Consider the following 23,662-nt stretch of genomic DNA (forward strand, 5'->3'; position numbering starts at 1 on the left):
CCTTACTAGTACATTGTTCAAGGGTCAACTTTACTATTTGCTTGGGTCAAGATTTCTATTTAATTAATCTGATGTGTAATGAAAAATATAAAGTTCATAACACAATATAAACATGTTTTATAAATTCTATCTTACACTTAAAGACAAATTTAAAGGAAGTGTAATACCTTTGCCCTTTTTCGAAGAAGTTTTGCCAGTCGTACTACATAAGGTTTAAACTCTCGTTGATGTATGCCTTGTCTTCTGACTTCCAAACCAGAATCATCTGAGGCTTCTGGAATAAAGGCCCATCGGTACCTATGTGTAGAAGAATGATACCCATCAACATTAGGAACAGACTTGTGCCATCTAAGACACGTAACATAGAGTAGAAAGATCAAATCCCCACCACTTTCACAGATTCAAATGCAGCTATGCCCTTGTAGCCCTCACCTTGGGCATGTGTCTTAACCTGAACCTTTATCAGTAAATACAGATACTGTTAACGGTCTCATAGAATTGTAACAAGTAAATAAATGTGGAAACTTGTAAAGTGCTCATCACTATTTTTTTTCATGAGCACAAAGGAAGTCCTTAACAAATGTTTCCATCCTCATTAATAGGGAACATTTGGCCAAGTGTATGGTGGAAATTTTGCCTAACTAAAGAGTAAGGGGCAAAGGGCAAATAATTTAAGTAGGACTTCTTTCATACCTCCCTTTGTATTTTTTATTTTATTTTTGTCTTTAATAAGTAAAATTAATACCTGACTGTGGAAAAAAGTCAAACAGTACAAAAGGGCATACCAAAGAAAGAGAGTCTGCCTCCACTGACCAATATCGCTAGTCTCGTGTATCTATCTGGAGTTTATGCAGAAAAGAGCACATATTCTTACAGCCCTCCTCTTTAAAACAAGACAGGATTGCTTATTTCCATTGAATTATTTATCTTGGAAATGTTATCATATAAAACTCCATCCTTTTTAACAGTACCCAGTGGGAGGTGCTGATTTAACCAGTCTCCTAAATTTGTCCAGTTTCTTGCTTTTACAGAAAGTGTCATAATGGACACCCTTATATGACGTAGATTTTGTGCACACCTGAGAGTGCAGTGGTCGGCTAAATTCCTGGGTGTGGTAGAATTACTGGTTTACTGAGAATGTGTATTTTGAATTTGTAAATATAATCTCTTTGGAGAGCAACTGGACAGTATTTCAGTTTATACTTCCAACAAGAATAAGAATGTTTCTGTTGTTAATGGTAAAAAGACCATTCTGATGTTTATTTACAATTTTAATTGGAATTTCTCTTATGAGTATGTCTGGGCACCTTTTCCTACGTTGAGAAACCATTCCTTTTCTATGAACTACTAATCTCTCATTGGCCCATTTTTCTATTGGGTTATTGACTTTTACAATAAAGCGAGTTGGACTTTTATCATATACAGTGCAAATATCTCTTCCCAACTCATTGCTGCCTTTTAAACATGGTATCTTTTAGCCATACAGACTTAATTTTATTATGTAGTTAAATTATCAAATATTTTGAATGTCTGAAATACATGTTATGCTTAGAAAGATATTACTCTTTTAAGATTAAATTGCCATGTTACTCTGCTTTATATAGATTTTTTTAAAAAGACCTAGTACTTTTTAAAAAACTATAGTTACTACTAGAGCATATTTCATCCCTTTCTAGTAATTGTATTTTGACAAGAGGATAAACTCATTTTGGTTCTCATCATGGAAGCTAAAAAGTCAACACCATAAGTATACTACTTAATGTTCTTCCTCAAGCCCTAAAGAGTATAGCTTCTATCACCTTTGTGAAGATAAGCATCCTAATTAATTTTAGCCACTTTCCTACAATTCAACTTATTGTCCTTTTCTGAATTTCTTTGGGAGTAACATCATTTTAACAGATACCCAACTGCTGAAATTCATCAAGAAATAGATGTATATGGTTTTCAAATGCAAAAAAAAATTAATTTACAAGTAGTTTATAGTCCTTACCAATACATTTAATAAAAAGTAAGCTTGTGAAATAGTTTTTGGAGATTTAAGAATGTTCAAATATAGAAAGATCCTGATATCTTTATTTTAATATTTTATTCCAGAAGAACAGCAATATATAGAAACATATTTGATCATGTGGATAAATTCTCAAATTATCTTAGCTCTATTTTGATGAAACTATCTTATATAGTTTGCCTATTAAAAATTTAAATGTTAGAAACCATAATTAAATATTGAGTGCTTACGAATAAGGCATTGTGAGAACTTACATCAGTTTTCTCCCTATTCCCCTCTGCCATCTCTAGTGCAGTTCACTCTCATCTGGAATAAAACAGCCTCCATTCCAGTCTTGCCCATCTCCAGTCTTTTCTTCAAACTACAGCCACAGTAAAATTTCTAAAATGCAAGCCTGACCTGATAACAGCACTTCATTCCTTAATATGCTTCAGAGGCTTCCCACTGTCCTTAGGGTAAAGTGCAAATTCTCTCATATAGCTTACAAGGCTATATAATTCATATAATTCATAATTCAGTCCCATTCCAGCCTCTTCTTTCAACGTTCTGCTCCAGCAATAGTAATCTTTCAACATTTCCAACACACCAAGTCCACTCCTTTCTAAGTCTTCACACATGCACCTCCCCTCAACCCTCACTCTTCACCACCTCAGTACAACACTGCCCTCATGGCCTGCCTGACCCTCAAAGGCAGGAGCGGTCACTGTGGTGTGGACTCACAGCATCTTGGATCACATTTGCTATCAAATCATCATGTGTTTATGTCTCTTTCACTGGACTTGAAGCTGATGAGTCATGTTCCCCACTGCTTCCAGGGGGCATTCAATTTGTTGACTGAATGGTCTGTTAATTTTAATATATCCATAGAAATAATTTACTTCCTATAAGTCTGTTCCCTCATCCCTCAAAAGAATTATACTTCAATAAAAATATTTCAACTTATACAAAAAACTTTTAAATTAGTCTTAAATATCAGTGACCAAAGCAAATGCATTTTCAGAATATCCATTTAAAACATCCTTGCTTTTACTTACATCTGAAACTGAGGAAGATTTTCAGAGGGCAATGCCAGGGCCAAATCCAAAAATTTGCAAGCAGAGAGATAGAGGTTTAACCACCGCTGGCTGTTATACGACGTAGAAAACCCATTGCCGCCTGTGTAGGTTGTCTCCAGACCAGCCACAGAGGGACCTGAGGTCCTGTGAGCAGGAGACAGTGCTGTCAGCAGCTGGACCTGTTTACTAACAGGTAATTCCTGGAAAACCTCAAAGTGCCAACTCATATTTTCATAATCATTTGAAAATGTACTTACTAAGCAAAGTTATGACTATAATTTAGCTGGTCTCAAACAAAACATTACCTTTTGTTCTTTAAATTTTATGAACATAAAAATAGTACAGAATTACTATGTTACACCCAAAAGTTTTAAAAACAAGAGACCTCTCTACAACTCAGTGTTGTTTTGCAAGGGATTGGGGAGGACTTTCTATAATAACAAGCAGTTATTAGTACGGGGAACTCTTTTATAAGCCGAGCACTGCAAAAGAATAAAATATACTCAAGACATAATGGTCTTAAAGGAAATTTTGAATTTATAAACTTATTTGTACAAAAATCCCTATATAAATAAAAATAAATTATATTTAGTCATACAATGAACTGCCTCTACTAAGAAGAATAAAATTATAATACATTAAAGTGAGATCATCTGGAAGATCTGGACATATGAATAACTTAGTGACAGGTTACCTCCCATAATACATTTTGCTGCATGTGTTGTGGCCAAGATTTGACCTACCAAAACCAATATGGCTCATGTACCTGAAACACTATTATATAGCTTTAAACAAAATTTGTGTCTAGAGGCCAAAGGCCGTGAATACTGATAGTTTAATCCAGTCTAAAGTACTCAAGGAATAAGTGAAAATATATCCAAATATGATAAAGTAGATAGTAACAGACTAAACACAGGGTGTGGCAAAAGTGGGTTTACAGCTGTGAGTGCAATATTCTTGTATTATTTATTATACAATTTTCCATATGAACAACTGTAAACCTACTTTTGCCCCCACCCTGTATATAAAGTACTTAGATAAAACAGTACCTGTACTCTCTTAGTTTTAACTAACATTCTGGATGATTTTAGGATACTAAACATTGTCAAGAATGTATTGAAATGAATTACATATTACCGTGAAATATCTTCATCAGCAGTGAGTTCCTGCTCCATCAGTAAAAATACCTGTACCTGAAGACCGGGGAATAAATGTTAAATGTTTTTTCAAATTGGAGATTTAATCCTTCTTGCAAGTTATCTTTAGGCTACATTTTCATTAATCTAAAAACAAATTTTAGGGGGGGGGCAGGAAGAGATTAATCAAAGAACTTGTATGCATATATGCATAACCCAAGGACACAGATAATAGTGTGGTGAAGGCATGAGGAGGGGGTGGGGGTGGGGTTGAGGGGGTCAATTGGGGGGAAAAGGGGGACATCTGTAATACTATCAACAATAAATAAAACCCCACACATTTTAGGAAACAACTTCAGGATCTTTATACTTAGTTTCTGAAAATAAAACTAGAAATTTACCACAGAGCCTTGTTAATAATTTGGCAGAGTTGAGATAAAGGTATGCTTTTGGTTTGGATGAATATGGAACAGAGTTACAGTTACTAAAAAAAAAAAAAAATATTAAAACCAATTTCTTTGTGGGGAAATTGTAAATGCTGGGTTGTCAGAGCTGTGCATTCCTTTCTCTTTCTTTATTCATCTCCCTTTCCCCAACTCCCTCAGATGAGGGTGACAGGGTATGGTTTGGGGAGAGGAATGGATTAGTGTAGGGGGAAGATTCTCTGTTTGGGAGAGTCTCTCTGAAGCCAGCTTAACTAGAGCAAGTGCTGCATTTTAGAGTGAGTACGTGCCTTATGTCAGTCCATTTAAATACAGCTACACCACCTCATCGCTCTAGAGGTGCTGCCACAGGTGGGAACCAGGCCTGGCAGCTGTGACAAAGTTAAACATTTAGTGTAGAAGAGATTGAATTAAACCAGATCAGACAAAGTAACGATTTACAAGTAGCTAATATTAATGCTGTATATTAGGAAGTTTAAGCTGTATGGAGAGGTAATCTGACTTGTTTTACTATTTTCCAATGTTAAAATTGTCAGAAAAGGCAACTAGAGTTCAAGTCTCTTTCAAAATTAGTTTTTATATAGTAAGCATGTTGACACTACCCGCGGTGCTCTATGATTTATTATAAATTGATTGAAAAAAAATGAACTTACAAGTTCTGTAATCATGGTAGGCCAGAGTGAGGTAAGATGTTGTGGAGACATTCTTAAAAGCAACACTCTGAAGAAGAGGAACACTTGAGAGTGAAGAGTTGGCACTTGGGGCAAACGGAGACTCTCCACTAATCTCTCTGAAAGAAATGCAGCAAATGGTCAATACCTAAATAAGGAGAATCATTTTAATGTAAAACTTTTCTATATAATCTAGTCTAGTTTTGCTCAAACTTTCTGTGGTGAAGGACCAACTCTTTACAAGATTTCTAATATGCTGCAGGTTGATACTTTTGTAAACTATAATAAAAATGAATTATTAGAAAAATCATAAAGAAAAAGATATAAAAATACAAATGCCATTTTCTTCTTATTAGAATCAACAGATTCTGTCAAATTGTTAAAATGTTAAAAAATGCTTACTGTAAATGTCTGTACGGGTCCACTTTGAATAGCCCTGATCTAGTCGACCTTTGAATGACAGCACAAACAGTGTGGGTGCTATCTATGCGACTTCAGATACAAGGGGTCAGGAAGGAGTCACTATCTTCTGAGAGAGAAATAATTTCACTGAGGAGATGGCAACTGTCAAGCCAGCCCCGTCCCCAGGCCAGCTGCTGTGGCTGGTGGCCGCCAAGCACACTGACAGAGCAGCAAACAATTCTGCCCCAGGGCAAGTTCATCCCCGGGTGCATGAAGTGCACTGACATCCTTCATGAAGGTTTATTGAAACCTTATTCACTCCATACCCTGACCCTAGACTACAGACTTGAAATGTTACTTCCAGCCAAAATTTCCTGGCTCTGCCTGTATTCTGGTCCTCTGCTTAAAGGTATATAGACCCCTTATCCACAATTTAAAAATGCTAATACTGCCCACAGCAAAATAGTCTTACACCTCATCCTCAAATATGAATCCCCAGGAAATGTAGGTCAAATAACAAAAGGAACTACTTTACAAACATTCTACAAACTCAGTGTTTGATTGCTTTTACACACTAGTGATATTTTTTATTGTTTCAATAGAATGAATTTCTAATTCTACAACATTTTTGATCTACCTATACTTGGTATTATTTCACCCCATATTACAACTTAAGGAAAGTATTTTCTAAGAAGCAAAAGCCCTCCAGTTTGGAAGGTAAATAAAATAGTTTCCACTATTTACCTTGTATATCTGGAAGATATTTCTGGTACTGGTCAATTTCACTGCTAAAAATAGCAAATGCTAATCTTTTGAGAAGCATAGCTCTCTGCTCAAGCTCCACATCCCGGTTTGCAAAGAGATTAAGTGAACTACTTTGAGCCACAGCCACACGAGCTGAAAACAGAAAGCGTGTGAGAGGTTGTGATATAGTCAGCCAGATCATTATTTGTTTTTAAAAATGGCTAGATCAAGAGTGGAAGGAACCTAGGGTAGAGAACTTGGGCTTCTCTCTCGGGCAGAGGGGGGACTGGCATCCCCTCTACATACACAAGCCAGATTTGTGTAGGAACTGTGATGTGGAGAGACAGAAAATTTAGAAGTATAAGTTTCTGAAGGTAAGATTACTAACAATGCCATTTTATAAACCCTTTAATATTTTATGCCATCTCCCTAATTTCTGGCCTGGCCTACCTTGCTCTCCTTTCTTATATGTTGTCACTCATCCCCTACTCACTCTTCTGCAACCACACTGTCTTGCTTGCTTTTCCTTGAACTCACCAAGCTTGTTCCCACCCAAGACCTTTATAGTTTTTGTTCCTATTCCAGAAATACTCTGCCCTTAGGACATCTCATGGCTTCTTTAGTTTCACCTCAAATATGAGCCCTTTAGCTGTTACTTAAAATGTATTGCATTGTTCTATTTCCTTCACAGCTTCTTACTTATTCCCGAAAATAATCTTATTAATGTGACTAAGGTTAGCATAATGCCAGGCCCATTTTTGTCTTTTAATAAATATTTGTTGAATGGATGAATCTGAACCTTAAAACAACGCAGTGAAAAATAGAGAAGCGAGAATATGCTGCTCCTTTATTTTCTGGAGGGGGACTGTAGTTTGTGTTTAAGAACTTGCGCAGAATCATACAGATCACCCAACTTTGCTGCTATTTAAGGTCATTAGCTTAGTAACTTCCAAACTTAAAAAACATTTAGTAACTTCCAAACTTAAAAACATTTTTAAAGAGCCTTTTTCTTCAGATGAAATATTACAATATATAAATATATAAAACCAATCAAGATAGAGTAGAAAGGGGATAGAGAGTGATTCCAACCTATTTTGGCCCCTCTTTCTTCCTTCAGAGGAGTTAAACAGAGCCCCAGGATTTTGAATGACTTGTCCCATAGTTTGGCTCCAACTGCCTGCATTTACCTGCCTCCCCACCTGGCACTCTTTCATTTCTTCAACAATTTCTTATTGGGAGCTTACTATGTGCTAGGTTCTACGCTGTGGTCTAAGGAAACAATTTACAGAAACATGGTCAAATAGTTTTACTTATTAATTATCACTATGCTGTCCTCTTTGAGTTTTAATATTATATTCCTATAGGGTACTAAGTATAACTTGACAAAGAGCGAAGTATAACTAGTAGTGTCTAAAAAGAGCAAAGTAAATAAGAATAGATTATATACAGGAAAGACACTGCTTAGATTGTCATCCCATAATACTCACTCATCAAATCTCTAAATGTTGTCTTATCATGTGTCATCAGATTGTCCAGAATTGCTCTCCAACTAAAAAAGACAAGGATTAAGATATGTAATTAAGATTTTGTTGTTATTATTATTAAAAAGTGTTCTTTGCAGGATAGTAATTCATTTCAACAGACTTTATGAGATGCATTATCATGTTGAATAAAAGCTAGACAATGACTTACTGATTAACACAAGAGGCATCCATCTGAAAGAAACTGGGATCCATAAAGAGGTCAAAGGCTTCTTTTTTCCAGGCTCTCCGGGTGTACTGATACCCACTAAGACTGCTGAGCAGCTGGACACAGGCTCGGTAACTAGGGGCATTATGTGCACTAGGAGGAAGGAAAACCACCTTAACCTATGTGTTATCATTTTAATCATCATAGTAAGTTATTCATTAATGTTCACAGTTACCTAAAACAATGCTAGGAAACAGAAAACACCATAAGATAAATTTTTTTATCATTATAATTCAAGGTAAAAATAATGTCATTTTGTGGTAATTCAAATAATGGCAATAAAGGAATTAATTTGCTTTGAATAAGCTATGAATTAATAAATCTACTTAAATAATAATAGTACCTGTGATTTCGGAGGTAGGGCACAACATAATGCATAATATTTACAAGTAAAGGAATAACTCGTTCTTTTTCATCACTATAAAAAACCATATCCAAAAGATGAGCCAAAACCTAAAAAAATAAAAAAAGAAGTGAAGTATAAGCTAAGAGCATTCAGAGGTGATTTTCATCTTTAAAAAAAAACCTAGAATACCTTAGAATTAGAAAAATATAAAATAAGATCTACCTAAGCCATTTTTATATGAATAGTTTGATACTATTTGCTTTTTTTGTTCATTATTACTATAGGATATGTAAATATGGGCAAATTTTACTATTTCTAACCGAGATAGGGAAGTATAGAAAAAGAGGGGTCAAGGTACTTTTAATGTGAGTGAGTAAATAGTAAATTTAAGACTAAAAACTCAGCATTCTCTTTTCCTGACCCAGTTAAAGGAGGCTTGGGGTAAAAACAACCAAATTAATTCAAATGCTGAAGTCCCAACTCTGTCAATTAATAGCTATTTGATTTGAATCATATTGTTCTAATCCTTGTGAGGCTCAGTATCCACATCTGAAAAGGGGAAACAAAAATGACCTGCAAGACTATATAACAGGATATAAAAAAAGAGCATGTCAGAGGATGCATATAAAAATGTTTGGTATACTGTAAAATACTCTATAGTGGCAAGCATTATTATATCATCTCTACCCCTCCCTACCATACTATGATACAAAAGCACTTATCTTTTTATAAAAAGTACACTTTTAAAAAATAGTATTTGGGAAGTTGAGCAAAATCTAAGGTTATTATCACTAATATTTAAAAAACTAACCTGAATACATATTCAAACTTTATGCTATACAACTTTATTCTATACAGTGATTTCTATAAGTACAAAATGATTATTCAAATTAAAAACTCTAAGAATTACTTGCTAATATTTGTGAAACTTTTTACTTGAAAGTTCATTTTTAAAAACTTAAAAATATTTACCTCAGAAAGTAATGTCAGTGCGTGGACACTATATAGAGAAGGAGCTATGTTTGACGTTTCCAGTGCTGGTGATAACATATCTAAATAAGAGAAGATGCAGGTAAAGATAAAGTTAGATCTTTTCCCACTAAGAAAGCTACCTGCTAAATGTGAGGGAAAAGGGATGATTATGTGGTATTTCTAGTAATAGCTGCAATGATTTCTTAGTGAATATACACCTACACATATAAGCCTAAATGTTTGATATCAATACCTTCAACATCAGATTCCAGAGTGGTTCCGTCCACCGTTATTTTGGGAGAAGGCTTAACTTCAAGATTCCGGCGTAGCCATGTTGTCTGTTCCAAAGAAGAACCAGCAATTGCCCCAATTGCATCCACTATTTTATGAGTCACATCCTAAAGAAACAAGGAAAAACCACTATAAATACATGTACGTATATACAGGCACATGAAACTTCACAGACAACATTATTTGACCTTCCCATTTTAGTGTTGATGACACTGAGAAACAGAGTTTGGGCAACAGTCCTCAATTCAGAATGCCTTACCTGAAGGTCTCTTTGGTCTTTTTTATTTTCCAAACTAGGGTTTTTCATAATAAACTCATTCAGAACCCTAAAGGAGCCAAAAACAAAACAAAACAAAATGGAAATATTAAAGAAAATGATGCAATCTAATTTCTCACAGTAAGCAAGTGACTTTGTGGCCTCAATTTCTGTTTTGTATGTTTAATGATTATATATATTATATCCTATGACTCAGATGAAATACATAAGACTATTCCATGAAAAGATATGTCCCAGGATGTTCACGTAACAACATTATTTGCAAAAGCCAAAAACTGGAAAGAAGAAAAATGTCCAACTCTCCAAAAATTCATCTGGAATAAAAAAAGGCCCTGAATAGCTGCAGCGATCCTGAGAAAGAAGAACAAAGTAGGTGGGATCTCAACACCTGATATCAAGATGTATTACAAAGCCACTGTTCTCAAAACTGCCTGGTACTGGCACAAGAACAGACATATAGATCAATGGAATAGAATAGAGAACCCAGAAATTGACCCGAACCAATATGCTCAATTAATATTTGACAAAGGAGGCAAGAACATACAATGGAGTCAAGACAGTCTCTTCAATAAATGGTGTTGGGAAAATTGGACAGATACATGCAAAAAATGAAACTAGACCACCAACTTACACCATACACAAGAATAAACTCAAAATGGGTAAAGGACTTAAATGTAAGACAGAAAACCAAATACTAGAGGAATCCAAAGGCAACAAAATCTCAGACATATGCCGAAGCAGTTTCTTCACTGATACTGCTCCTAGGGCATTGGAAACTAAAGAGAAAATAAACAAATGGGACTACATCAAAATAAAAAGCTTCTGCACAGCAAAAGAAACCATCAACAAAACAACAAGAAAGCCCACTGCATGGGAGAACATATTTGCCAATGTTATCACCGATAAGGGTCTAATCTCCAACATTTACAGGGAATTCATACAACTTAACAAAAGGAAGATAAACAATCCAATCAAAAAATGGGCAAAGGATCTAAATAGACACTTTTCAAAAGAGGACATTCAGAAAGCCAAGAGACATATGAAAACATGCTCAAAGTCACTAATCATCCGAGAGATGCAAATCAAAACAACAATGAGGTACCATCTCACACCTGTCAGAATGGCTATCATCAACAAATCAACAAATGACAAGTGCTGGAGAGGATGCGGAGAAAAGGGAACACTTGTGCACTGCTGGTGGGAATGCAGACTGGTGCAGCCACTATGGAAGACAGTATGGAGTTTCCTCAAAAAACTAAAAATGGAACTCCCATTTAACCCTGTGATCCCAGTTCTAGGAATATATCCCAAGAAAACAGAAACACCAATCAGAAAGGATATATGCACCCATATGTTCATAGCAGCACAATTCACCATAGCTAAGATCTGGAAACAGCCTAAGTGCCCATCAGTAGATGAATGGATTAGGAAACTGTGGTACATCTACACAATGGAATACTATGTTGCTGTAAAAAAGAAGGAACTCTTACCATTTGCAACAGCATGGATGGAACTGGAGAGCATTATGCTAAGTGAAATAAGCCAGTCAATGAAAGAAAAATACACATGATCTCACTCATTTATGGATAATAAAGACCATTATAAACTGATGAACAAAAATAGATACGGAGGCAGAGCAGCATCGAACAGACTGTCAAACTACAGCGGGAAGGCCAGAGAGGGTTGGGAGGCGGCAGGGGGCGGGTAAGAGATCAACCAAAGGACTTGTATGCATGCATATAAGCATAACCAATGGACACAAGCCACTGGGGGGTAGGAGAGGTCGGGGGAATGTCAAGGGGGCGGGGAGGAAAGGAGACATATGTAATACTCTTCGTAATACTTTAAGCAATAAAAAAAAAAAGAAAAATGTCCAGCAACAGAGATAAACTGTGGCATATTCATACAATGAAATACTAAACAGCGATGAACATGAATAACTAACTACATGAAATTACATGGATGAATCTTACTAACGTGTGAAGGAAGCAGACACAAAATAAATGTTATACTTATCGTTCACAAACGAAGCAAAATTTATCTGTGGTGTTAGAAGTCAGAATAGTGGTTATCTTTGGGGAGAAGGGAAAGGACAGTAATTGGGAAGGGACCTTAGGGGAAATATGGTGTTTTATTTCTTAATTTAGACTCGTTATTATACACTTATGTGTTTACTTTATAATAATTTGTGGAGTTGTGTACTTAATTATTTGTATGTTTTTCTGTATGTGTTTTATGCATCAACCAAAAAGTAAAAAGAAAAAACAAAAAACCACACCTAAACCCCACCAATTTTAAATTGTGACATAGAAATGGTTCTTACCCTGCATGTGTATATATAATATGTAATATTATATATATAATAAATAATAGATTAAATTAAAATGTTTCCATTTCCATTGTTTGCTAAGCTATTCCACTCAATATTTATTTTGACTTGGTTTTATTAAGATAAATTATATGCATAATTATTTTCAAACTCAAATGTAAAGTTATATTGAAGAGTAATCCTCATGTTGATTTCTATTTTATAATTGGAAACTTTTTAAAGAATCAGTGGGATGGTTGGGAAAAATATATAAACAACCAGAAGTTTAAAAAGGGGAGTAAGTTTCTAGTATAACCGAACATGTCCAATTTTATTGTGTAAATGCTCAATGTACACACATATTGAGGAGCAGATAGGATCCTTCAGTATCTGAGAACTGAGAAAGAAAAGGTAGTTGAGAAAACAGTAAATTTTGTAAGGGAGAAGCTACAAGTCATAATAGATGTTCTTAAATTTTAATGAAATTCGCCAGCAGGGTTATTTGGTGATGATTCAAACAACTGTACATATATTCCCTCGTTGAGCCTTAAAACAGTACAGAGGTGGGTAGGGCAGATATTACTGCTTGATAGAAAAATAGCCTTGGAGAGGTTTATTGATGTACCCAAGGTAACAGAGATTAGGGTTGGAAGTAGAGCTTAAAATATAAGAACCAGAAATCTTCATTAGAATGTTTGATTTCTAGTAATTACATCTCTCATTACTAAAATCATACACATGGGGCCTTTGCTGGTTTTGCTCAGTGCATAGAACATTGGCTTGTGGACTGAAGGGTCCCAGGTTCAATTCAGATCAAGGGCACATGCCTAGGTTGCAGGCTGGATCTCCAGTAGGGAGTGTGTAGAAGGCAGCCGATCAATGATTCTCTCCATCATTGATGTTTCTATCTCTCTTTCCCCTCTCCCTTCCTCTCTGAAATCAGTAAAAATATATTTTAAAAAATAAAATCATACACATGGGTAATCTTAACTTCTGTTCCAGGAATTGCAGACATCAAGTCCACTGTTCTTTTTATTATACCTTCAATCTCCAAAACCCTTCAGTTTTTTTATTTAGAAAATAGCATGAGGATCCAAGGATCATTCTGATCCCTGAAATTCTCAAGCAGGATCTCTAGCTCGCTGTGGCTGGGCAGTCAACGTTACCCAGCTACTACAGGCTGATCCACTCTCTTCAAGCTCTCAGCTCTGTTGCTCCACCTTCTCTCTGCTTCCTGTTGGAAGACTACAGTCCCACAATTACTAGGAAACATGAGGTCATCTTACTGAAGAACCCTCAACTTCCTTCTTATCCACTTCAAATTTTTCTACACCATTAGCTGCCAAACCAGAACTGCTAGTTCCCTTAAGGACAATAAGGGTAGAAGGTAAGTCTATGTATATAGAATCACACAATCACATACATTAAATCAGTGTCATAGCTACAGAGGCTGACTAGTAGATTGAAGTTCTTTGCTACTGGTTGAATTTATCCATTCAGTGTGATAACATATTGGCTGTCATTGACTACTAATGACACCATTAGACTATCTGAGGTAATGTGAAAAAGTTTATTTCCTTTCTTTTCCCCCTTATGTCTTAAGCAGTCCTTTTTAAACTTTAAATGTGTACTAAATCATGTGGGAATCTTGTTTAAATAAAGATTCTGATTGGGGAGTGGTCTGGGGTAGAGCCTATGATTCCACATTTCTAACAAGATCCCAGCTGATTCCAATGCTTTGAGTGGCAATGTCTTAGAGAAAATGCATCCTTTTTTCTCACTTTTAGACTTGGTGCCCTTCAATGCTTTCCATTCCTTCCCTGCTGTCTCTGGAATCTGGTGCTATCAAGGAGATTCTCTCTAGAATCTGCTGTCACTCTCCACTTACATTACACTTACTGAAGACCATCTTACTAAAAGAGGCCAGGCACTATTTAAGATTTTAACAAATATTTAACTCATTTAATCCTCATAACAACTCTATAACAGGCACCATTATCATTCCCATGTTATTAAGTGACGTGTCCAAGGGCACACAGCTAAGAAGTAAAGGAGCTAGGATTTGTACAACTTCAGAATCTTTGCTAGTAACAAGTCAAGGTCCTCAGGTCTTCCTTACCATTAATATGACCTTTGAATCACATTTCCTCTTGCTACCTCATAATGTATTCCTTTTCATGATTAAACACCTTCAAAGAATAACCCACACTTACTTTCTCATTCTAATCCTTTGCTGTTCACATCTGTGCTTACTATCTTGCCAAACTCCTTTCCCCTAAATCACCAACCCTCTCCAAATCATCAATAATTATAGCCTCTTATTTATCCTCTTCTTCCTTAATCTTTCTGGTATTACTTATGTCCTCTTAACTTCTCTGTTTTAAAACACTGAATATATCTGGTTTTCTTCTCACTTTCTGGTATCTGCCTTTCTATCTCCTTTGCTGACCCCTTTTTCTTCTTCTTTGTCTGTTCTTTCACTCCCATCAATAGTTCATATTCCCTAAGTCCCACTTGAAACATAATTCCTAGTCCATCCTCTTTCCCCTTTGATCCATCCTCCTACTAACTTGTCAGTCACATCTCTCTTCGTCCACACCTATCTAAGACCAAACCTTTTAAGCTAAAATGCAAAGTGCTTCTCTATCTAGCTCCCATCTCCCTTTTCATCCATCTCCCATTCCACTGCCTGTGCCCTACTCTGTAACCAAATCAGACAAGGTATCTTGCCCAATATACCTTCCGCTTCCTGTCTCCTACAACCTCATAGAAAGAAAGCTTTCTGTTCCTACCATCTCCATTCACAGATTAAGTATTTATTGTGAACCAAGAATAATGGTAAGCAAAAAAAACAATGTCCATGAAATCATGGTGCTTGAAGTTAAGCAAGGATGACTGGAATTTATCAAATAATCATACAAACTAGTAACATAAATCAGGAAAATTACTTTTCCAAATCTGTTTATGCTCAGGGCCTTGAACTCAAATGACCCTCCTCTATGCAGTCCACTTCAGCTATCCTACTCACCCCTTCCCCCTTTTTATTTTTTAAATATATTTTTATTGATTTCAGAGAGAGGAAGGGAGATGGAAAGAGAGATAGAAACATCAATGATGAGAGAGAATCACTGATTGGTTACCTCCTGCACACTCCTACTGGGGATTGAGTCCAAAACCCAGGCATGTGCCCTGACTGGAAATCGAACTGTGACCTCCTGGTTCATGTCACCCCCTTCCCTTTTAATCCACAGTCTCTCCTCATGAAATAACTAGTGTTGTAAGTTTTACACTAGCACATTTACATTTTGTATATGTATAAACATGATTTCTCTATCCCTGCTCACTCCTTTATTTACAGGCCTCATACTATACATCTAGTTTTATACCTTGAGAATTCTTTGAGAAGGTAGAGATCACATGATCACCCAAAACATCTGATATATAGCAATTAAGACAATGAACATTCTTCTTTTATTCAAAACTAGAGGCCCGATGCACAAAATTCGTGCAAGGAGCTCGGCTCCCGCCACCGTGGCAGCTGCCTTGGTCCCCGCTGCCGTGGCTTCGTCCGGAAGGTCATCCGGTCTAATTAGCATATCACACTTTTATTATTATAGATAATATTTTTAAGTGAAATTGCTTACCCAAGAATAAGGAACTGCCCTGGGGCTGGAAGACTCAGTTGTATAGAGTCTTTCAGTAGGATCAAAAGTGATGCCCAGCTATCCACTAAATTGGGCACTGGAATTCTGCAAGATAAATATATTTTTTATATATACATATATAGAAATCCACAGTAAACTTTAATTTTTTTATAATTTCACCAATAGTCTTTAACAAATTCTCCTAATTTCTTAAAACATTCCCTAAATCTTTATAGACTATAAGAGAACAAAATCCCTAGAAGCTTTCTTTTTTCTACTGTTACATAAAAAGAAAATCAAATACATTTAATACCCAGTACAATTTATTAGTCTAGAAATTTTGCTGTAGAGACCCTGTTTTTAACACATGGACTCTCAAAACTAAAATACAACTGAAATCTCATTTTTATTACTAACATCATAGTCACCTACTCCCTATCCTGTTCTCTCCACTTCTCTCCTTTACTAGTTCTTTTTTCTTCACCCATGAGTCTGTCTCATCTTTGGGAGACCTGTTAACCTACCCTGAACATCAGTCTCTCACCTATAGGGAAATTATCTTGTGTCTGTCTGATCTTAACCCTAACACCTCTATGTGTCGAAGTTTAGATTTTAGGCAGCCACAATGAGTTTTAATACACCATACAACCTAATTTATAATAATGTCCGTCATAGACCACAAAATGATGCCATGCTTGGTGATTAAAACCAAATTACCCTATAACAGAGGATAAGGATTCAAGTTCTCCAGTAAGAATTTTATCAAAATTGAAGTCAACCAACTTTCTATTCAGGGGTTAGCTAAATGGAAAATTGGAATGCCATAACAAAAATATATTTTCATATTATTATTACTAACATTTAAAAAATCATATTAAGCTACCACATATTCACCTATATAAAAATAATAATAAATTCAGTGGCAGTAGGCATGGTTTCAATAGTAGGATTCAGCTTTTTATTTATATTTAAATAATTTTCTTACAATTCAGTGTTTTAACACCCAGTGTATCTTAAATACACGTAGGTCTTCACGTTTTAGGCTGTGTCATGAAGATATCCAATGACTTGTATTAATATATCCAGAAACAATGTTTCTGTTTCTAGCATTTGTTCTTTTAGTTTTAGGGGGAAGAAATAGCAATTTTTTGAAAGAATTCAGGTGCTTTTCTCCTATATTTCCTAACTTTTACACATTGCTAATACAGTACGGAGAGATCCACATCAGTTATCTTACCTTTGAATATAAGCATAGAAAAACTGAAGCATGCAGACTTCCAAAGAAAGATGTTTCTATAAACAAAAGAAATCAATTTTACAGTGAAGAAAAATGCTGCCTTTGCTTTTTCATTGTTGCAACTACTCTGTATTTTACTGCCAATTTTTAATTAAAGAACAAAACAAAATCAAACACAAATTTGTCATAAAAACAAAACAAAACCATGCAGCTCTTTCATTTAGTATGGGAAAAACTCGAGCTATTTAAAAAGTTGAAAATGGAAGGAATAGAAAGATTCTAAATTCCTACCCTACCACTCTAGCTATTACTTTTAAATGATCGATTTACTCTGTAAGTACCAAATCTAGTTTTATTTTAATTACCTTATGCTTAGTTGGTGCTATCAGAATTAAGTTGAGATATTTTTATAAAATGTGCTTTTAATTTATTTTATCACACATTTCTGTTAAATTAATATAGTTAGTTAAATTTGGGAACAACGCCTAATATCTAAAATGTAGTCTTTATCTAAAAATAGTGCTGAGTGAAACATATAATAAAAAGAAACACCTGTACTTAGAAATTAATACTAGGTAAGAAAATGAAACTGTTGACCACTGACATTTACCAATTTGTTCCCTTTTCAGTAGCAAATATTCCCTTGAAGTTTTCCCCTTTTATCACAAAGAAAATGAAGTATCTAATCTACTCAGAACTTAGTAGAGTGAGAACAGAGGGGCAGCAGATGGTGTGTGTGTGTGTGTGTGTGTGTGTGTGTGTGTGTGTGTTGTGTGTGTGTGAAATGTGCTCTTGTTTTCATATCCTGCACACTTAGCCCAATATTTGGTACAAGTAGATGCTGAGAATATTATGCTGAATTGAGTGTTCACAGGCAAATTTAAAATCCTATCACAAATGCCCCAGAGGTGATTTCAGAATAGTAAGAAAAGCATTAAAAAGATAAGAACATTGGCTATTTACATATGCAAGCACACTTTCCCTATTGGTAAATCAAGGAAAAAATTTCAAGATTTTCAGATCTGTGTAATAATTCTTTCATGGATGTGATTAGGTCTCTTTTGAATGACCTGAAGTCTAATGTTTGCAGTTAATAAATAATTTCTAAGAAAATATGACCTCTTAATATTGCTATAATTAAAAGCAGAAAAAGTAAAGAGGCCATAATTTTACTACTTGTAGAATTTCATGTCTGCCTAATTAAAGACAGTGCACTATGAATGCAGAGATTGTGTCATTCATTTTCTGTAGCTCTTCGAAGATAGTCTTGTACATGATCAAGAAATGACACTGACTAGAACTAAAGTTATAGCAAAATATGAGAAGTTTACAGAATTAAGAGATTCATTTTGAGGAACAAGACAGGGATGCCCACTTTCATCACTCTTATTCAACATAGTACTGAAAGTCCTAGCCACAACTATCAGACAAGAAAAAGAAATAAAAGGTGATCCAATTTGAAAGGAAGAAGAAAAACTGTCATTATTTGCAGATAACATGATACTTTATATAGAGAATATTAAAGATTCCACCAAAAAACTATTCAAACTGATAAATTCAGTAAAGTAGTAGGACACAAAATAAATATTCAGAAATCGGTTGCATTTTTATACACCAATAATAAATTATCAAAAAGAGAAAGTAAGAAAACAATCCCATTTACAAGTGCATAAAAAATACATAGGGATAAATTTAACCAAGGATGTAAAAGACCTGTACTTGGAAAATTGTAAGACACTGAAGAAAGAAAATGAAAAAGACACAAATAAATGGAAGCATATACTGTGGTCATGGATAGCAAGAATATTGTAAAAATGTCCATACTACCCAAGTGATCTATAGATTCAACATTAATTCCTATAAAAATACAAATGGCATACTTCACAGAACTAGAACAAATATTCCATAAATTTATATGGAACCACAACAGACCTGAATAGCCATAGCAATCTTGAGAAAAGAATAAAGTTGGAGGAAGCATGCTACCTAATATCAAATTATACTATAAGGCCATAGTAATCAATGCAGCATGGTATTGGCATAAAAACAGACATATATTAATGGAACAGAATAGAGAGCTAAGAAATAAACCCATTCCTGTATGGCCAATTAGTATAACATTTGACAAAGGAGGCAAGAATATACACTGGGGGAAAGACAATCTACTCATTAAATGGTGTTGGGAAAATTGGACAGATACATGGAAAAAAAGAAAATAGATTACCTCCTTTCACCATATATACAAGTATAAACTCAAAATAGATTAAAAACTTAAATGTAAGACTGGAAACCATAGAACACATAGGTAGTAAAATCCTGGACATTTCTTTTAGCAAGTCTCCTTGGGCAAGGGTAACAAAAGAAAAATAAACAAATGCAACTACATTACACTAAAAAGTTTTTGCACTGCAAAGGAAAGCATCAAAAGAAAGAGAGAGAGAGAGAGAGAGAGAGAGAGAGAGAGAGAGAGAGAGAGAGAGAGAAAGAGAAAGGAAGGAAGGAAGGAAAGGAAAGGAAAGGAAAGGAAAGGAAAGGAAAGGAAAGGAAAGGAAAGGAAAGGAAAGGAAAGGAAAGGAAAGGGAAGACAACCCACTGAATGGAGAACATAGGAAGGAAGGAAAGGAAAGGAAAGGAAAGGAAAGGAAAGGAAAGGAAAGGAAAGGAAAGGAAAGGAAAGGAAAGAAGGAAGAAAGAAAAGACAACCCACTGAATGGAGAACATATTCACCAATGATATATATGATAAAGGGTTAATATCCAAAATTTATAAAGAATTCATACACCAAAAATATACAAACAATTCAATTAAAAATGGGCAAAAAACCTGAATAGACACTTCTCCAAAGAGGACATACAGATGTCCAATAGACATAAGAAAAGATACTCACTGTCATTAATCATCAGAGAAATGCTATTTAAAACCACAAGAGATATCACCTCATGCCTGTCAGAATGGCTATCACCAATAAATCCACAAATGACAAGTGTTAGTGATGACGTGGAGAAAAAGGAACCCTTGTGCACTGTTGGTGGTAATACAGATTGATGCAGCCATTGTAGAAACAGTGTGGAGGACCCTCAAAAAATTAAAAATGGAACTGCCTTATGACCCAGTGATTCCACTTCTGGTATATATCCAAAGAAACCCAAAACACTAATTTGAAAGAATATATGCACCACTATGTTCACTGCACTGTTATTTACAATAGCCAAGGAATGGAAGCAACCCAAGTGCACATCAATAGATGAGTGAATAAAAAAGCAGTGGTACATATATACAATGGAATATTACTCGGCCATAAAAAAGAACAAAGTCTGAACCACTTGCAACAGCACGGATATTATGCCAAAGGGTACTATGCTAAGTGAAATAAGTCAGTCAGAGAAAGACAAATAGCATATGATTTCACTTATATGTGGAATCAAAAGAAAACTATAAACAAACAAACAAAACAGAAACAGACTCATAGATACAGAGAACAGACTGCTGGTTGCCAGAGAGGAGGAGGATTGGGGACTGGGAGGAAAAGGTGAAGGGATTGAGAAGTACAGATTGGTAGTTAACAAAATAGTAATGAGGCTATAAAGTACAGCATTGGAAATATAGTCAATAAGATTATAATAACTATGTATGGTGTCAGATGAGTACAGGAAAGATTAGGCAGAACACTTTGTAAAGTATATGAATGTCTAGCCACTATGCTGTACACATGAAACTAACACAAAATAATATTGAATGTAAACATTAATTGAAAAAAAGAAAAAAAAGAGTCAGATTCATTTAGAAGAGAAAGCAATGAAGAAGCTTTGAGAAGGTCAACAACTGAGGTAAGCAGACCTTAGACTCTGGCTCTGTGTTCTTCCTTTAAAGGACTAGAAGCCCACCAGCCTTCCCTTGCCCGCCCCTAAGAATTCGGCCACACAGCTGTTGACTGCCTTAGATGGACATATAGAGATATGAGCAGTCAACTATTTTTCACTAGCTACAGAATGATCACAATAGTAAGTCACTGAAGTTATTGATAACTGTTTTTATTACAGCAGTGCAAGTGCCACATGCATTCATCTCTGCAAAAAGGACATTACTGTACAACAAAAAACCTTACCTACCAGCATCATTTTTCAAACAGAACTGTAAACAAAAGCTGAGAAAAGCTCTTCTTACCTTGTCTTTTGCTATGGCTGGGGGCTGCTTTAAAACTTCTTTCACAGTCTGTATAACAGTTTCTGTTCTCATGACACTGATTGAGCGAACCAGTTCTACCAGTAAAAGCTGTTCTTCACTGGCTGCAGGAATAACCTGGATAACACATCATTGTATTTATATATGTGTGTACATAAGTCTTTTAAGAGGACTTTCAAAGGATTTTTCAAGTCCATTGATTATATATCAGGTAAAATTTATATTTTTTATCAGTAACACATGTACATTATTTTTTAAAAATCATATAGGACAATAAGCCTGATTAAAAAAAATTGCAGTGCCCTTTCCTTTCTCATGACCCAAAGCAACCATGTTCAACTCTTAGCTCTTTTCTATTATTTCTGAATGATACACAATGCTATTATATTTTCCTGTTTCACCCCCCACCCCAATTTTAGATATTACCTACTGACTCCAACTTTAGGAGACAATGATTGAGGTCGCTTACTCTTTTCTTCCTATCCTCCCAACATAGTTATGTCATTAATTTAAAATAAACATCCAGTGTTCACATGCCTACTTATGGTTGTGCTGTATATTGAACTATCATTGCATTTCTCTTCTAATTAAACTTTTTGTTTTTCCTAGAATTAAGACACTGCTTTTTTTAAAATTTGGTTTTCTCTACTTCTATCACAAATTCTTCCTCAATGCTCCAGCAACTGTAAATCTCCTCTTATTACATATTCAAACATACCAGGTAGTTAATTTTCTACCCTTTCCTCCTCCATTTAGTGTCTCCTTTTTTTTTTTTCTGTGAGAAATCTGCTCAATGTCTTTCTGTTCTACCCTGGGTTCATGCCCTCTAGGCTTGCTACACAGTATCATCTTGATATCTCTCCTGAGACCATCAGCCTAGAAATTCCCTTTCTATTTCTTCTGTGTTGGAACCTCTATTGATTGGATCCTATATCTTCTTCCTTCTTGGTTTAATCCTCCTCTGGTGGAGATGCATTTTCCTATAGTTGAGACTGTGAATTTATTGCAAATTTTTTTTTTTTTTTTTTAGATATTGCATGGTTCAAAACACCTTAAGTGACATTTTGGCTGGGTATGAAATTATAGTTTGAAACTAATTTTTCCATCACAATTTCCAGTGTTGCTATTGACAAGTCTTTTCATTATTCCAGTATTTTCTCTTGAGGATATTTTCAGATCTCCTCTTTAAATCCAGTGTCCTGAAATCACATGCTGATCTTTGTGGAGATCTCTTTTTCACAGTGACTGTCAAAGGAATGTTCTTGTACTATTTCTTTGATATTATTCTCTCCTCATTTTTTTCTGTTCCATCTTTCAGCAAAGATATGAACCTCCAGTATCACTGCCCTAATTTTCTTTTTATTTTATTGATTTTTTTTAGAGAGTGGAAGCGGGGGTAGGGAGGGAGGAAGAGAGGAAGAGAGAGGAAGGGGAGGGAGAGAGAGAGAGAGAGAGAGAGAGAGAGAGAGAGAGAGAGAGAGAGAAACAAACAAACATTGGTGTGAGAGAGAATCCCACATGTGCCCCAACTGGGGATCAAACCTGCTACCTGGGTATGTGTCCTGAGCAGAAATCAAACTCTCCATCTTTTAGTGTTCAGGACAACACTCCAACCAACTGAGCCACACCAACCAGGGCTCACTTCCCTAAATTTCTTATCTCCTTTTTCCCATGTCCATTTTCCCAAGTTTGCATGCTATTTCTGATATTTACCCCTTTTGCTTTCAACTCTTAGTTTGTTTAGCCTCTGCTATAAAATTCAATATCCAAGAAAAATTTTAATTTTTTGCAATGATCTTTCTACCAGTCTCTAATATTATGGATGCAATATGGTTTTACTTATTGAAATACATTATTATTATTGTTCACATCTTCTGTTTTCTGCATTGTTTCTTCTTTTTTATCTACTTATTTTGGTCTTTGTCTATCATATAAGCTTTTTTTCCATATGACTGTTAATCCTTATCTTTATATTCATAGTTTCAGGTGTATAAAACAGTGATTGGACATTACATAACTTATTACACCAATAAATCCAGTTCCCATCGGATACCACACAGTTATTACAATATTATTGATTATATTCCCTAGGCAGTACTTTACATCCTGTGACTATTCTGTAGCTACCAATTTGTACTTCTTAATCTCTTCACTTTTTTCACCCCCCAACCCCCTCGCATCTTTCACCCAGTCCCCA

General features: G+C 35.3%; 1 protein-coding gene across 2 annotated transcripts in view; it reads right to left on the reverse strand.

The window, feature by feature from the left end:
* Positions 1-23,662, reverse strand: part of DOPEY1 (dopey family member 1) — a 52,934-nt gene that overhangs the window by 3,430 nt on the left and 25,842 nt on the right. For both annotated transcript variants that reach the window (XM_023755180.1, XM_023755179.1), the window contains exons 12-25: positions 21,448-21,582; positions 17,284-17,339; positions 16,047-16,151; positions 10,077-10,143; positions 9,780-9,924; positions 9,527-9,606; positions 8,552-8,661; positions 8,152-8,301; positions 7,947-8,008; positions 6,460-6,612; positions 5,296-5,432; positions 4,201-4,256; positions 3,043-3,207; positions 168-297 (exon numbers count right to left, since the gene is read on the reverse strand). In XM_023755180.1, coding sequence (XP_023610948.1) covers positions 168-297; positions 3,043-3,207; positions 4,201-4,256; positions 5,296-5,432; positions 6,460-6,612; positions 7,947-8,008; positions 8,152-8,301; positions 8,552-8,661; positions 9,527-9,606; positions 9,780-9,924; positions 10,077-10,143; positions 16,047-16,151; positions 17,284-17,339; positions 21,448-21,582 — 1,551 coding nt within the window. The remainder of the gene's footprint in view (positions 1-167; positions 298-3,042; positions 3,208-4,200; positions 4,257-5,295; positions 5,433-6,459; positions 6,613-7,946; positions 8,009-8,151; positions 8,302-8,551; positions 8,662-9,526; positions 9,607-9,779; positions 9,925-10,076; positions 10,144-16,046; positions 16,152-17,283; positions 17,340-21,447; positions 21,583-23,662) is intronic.

Source organism: Myotis lucifugus, unplaced genomic scaffold (genome assembly GCF_000147115.1).
Source record: "Myotis lucifugus unplaced genomic scaffold, Myoluc2.0 scaffold_71, whole genome shotgun sequence".
Classification (NCBI taxonomy): domain Eukaryota; kingdom Metazoa; phylum Chordata; class Mammalia; order Chiroptera; family Vespertilionidae; genus Myotis; species Myotis lucifugus.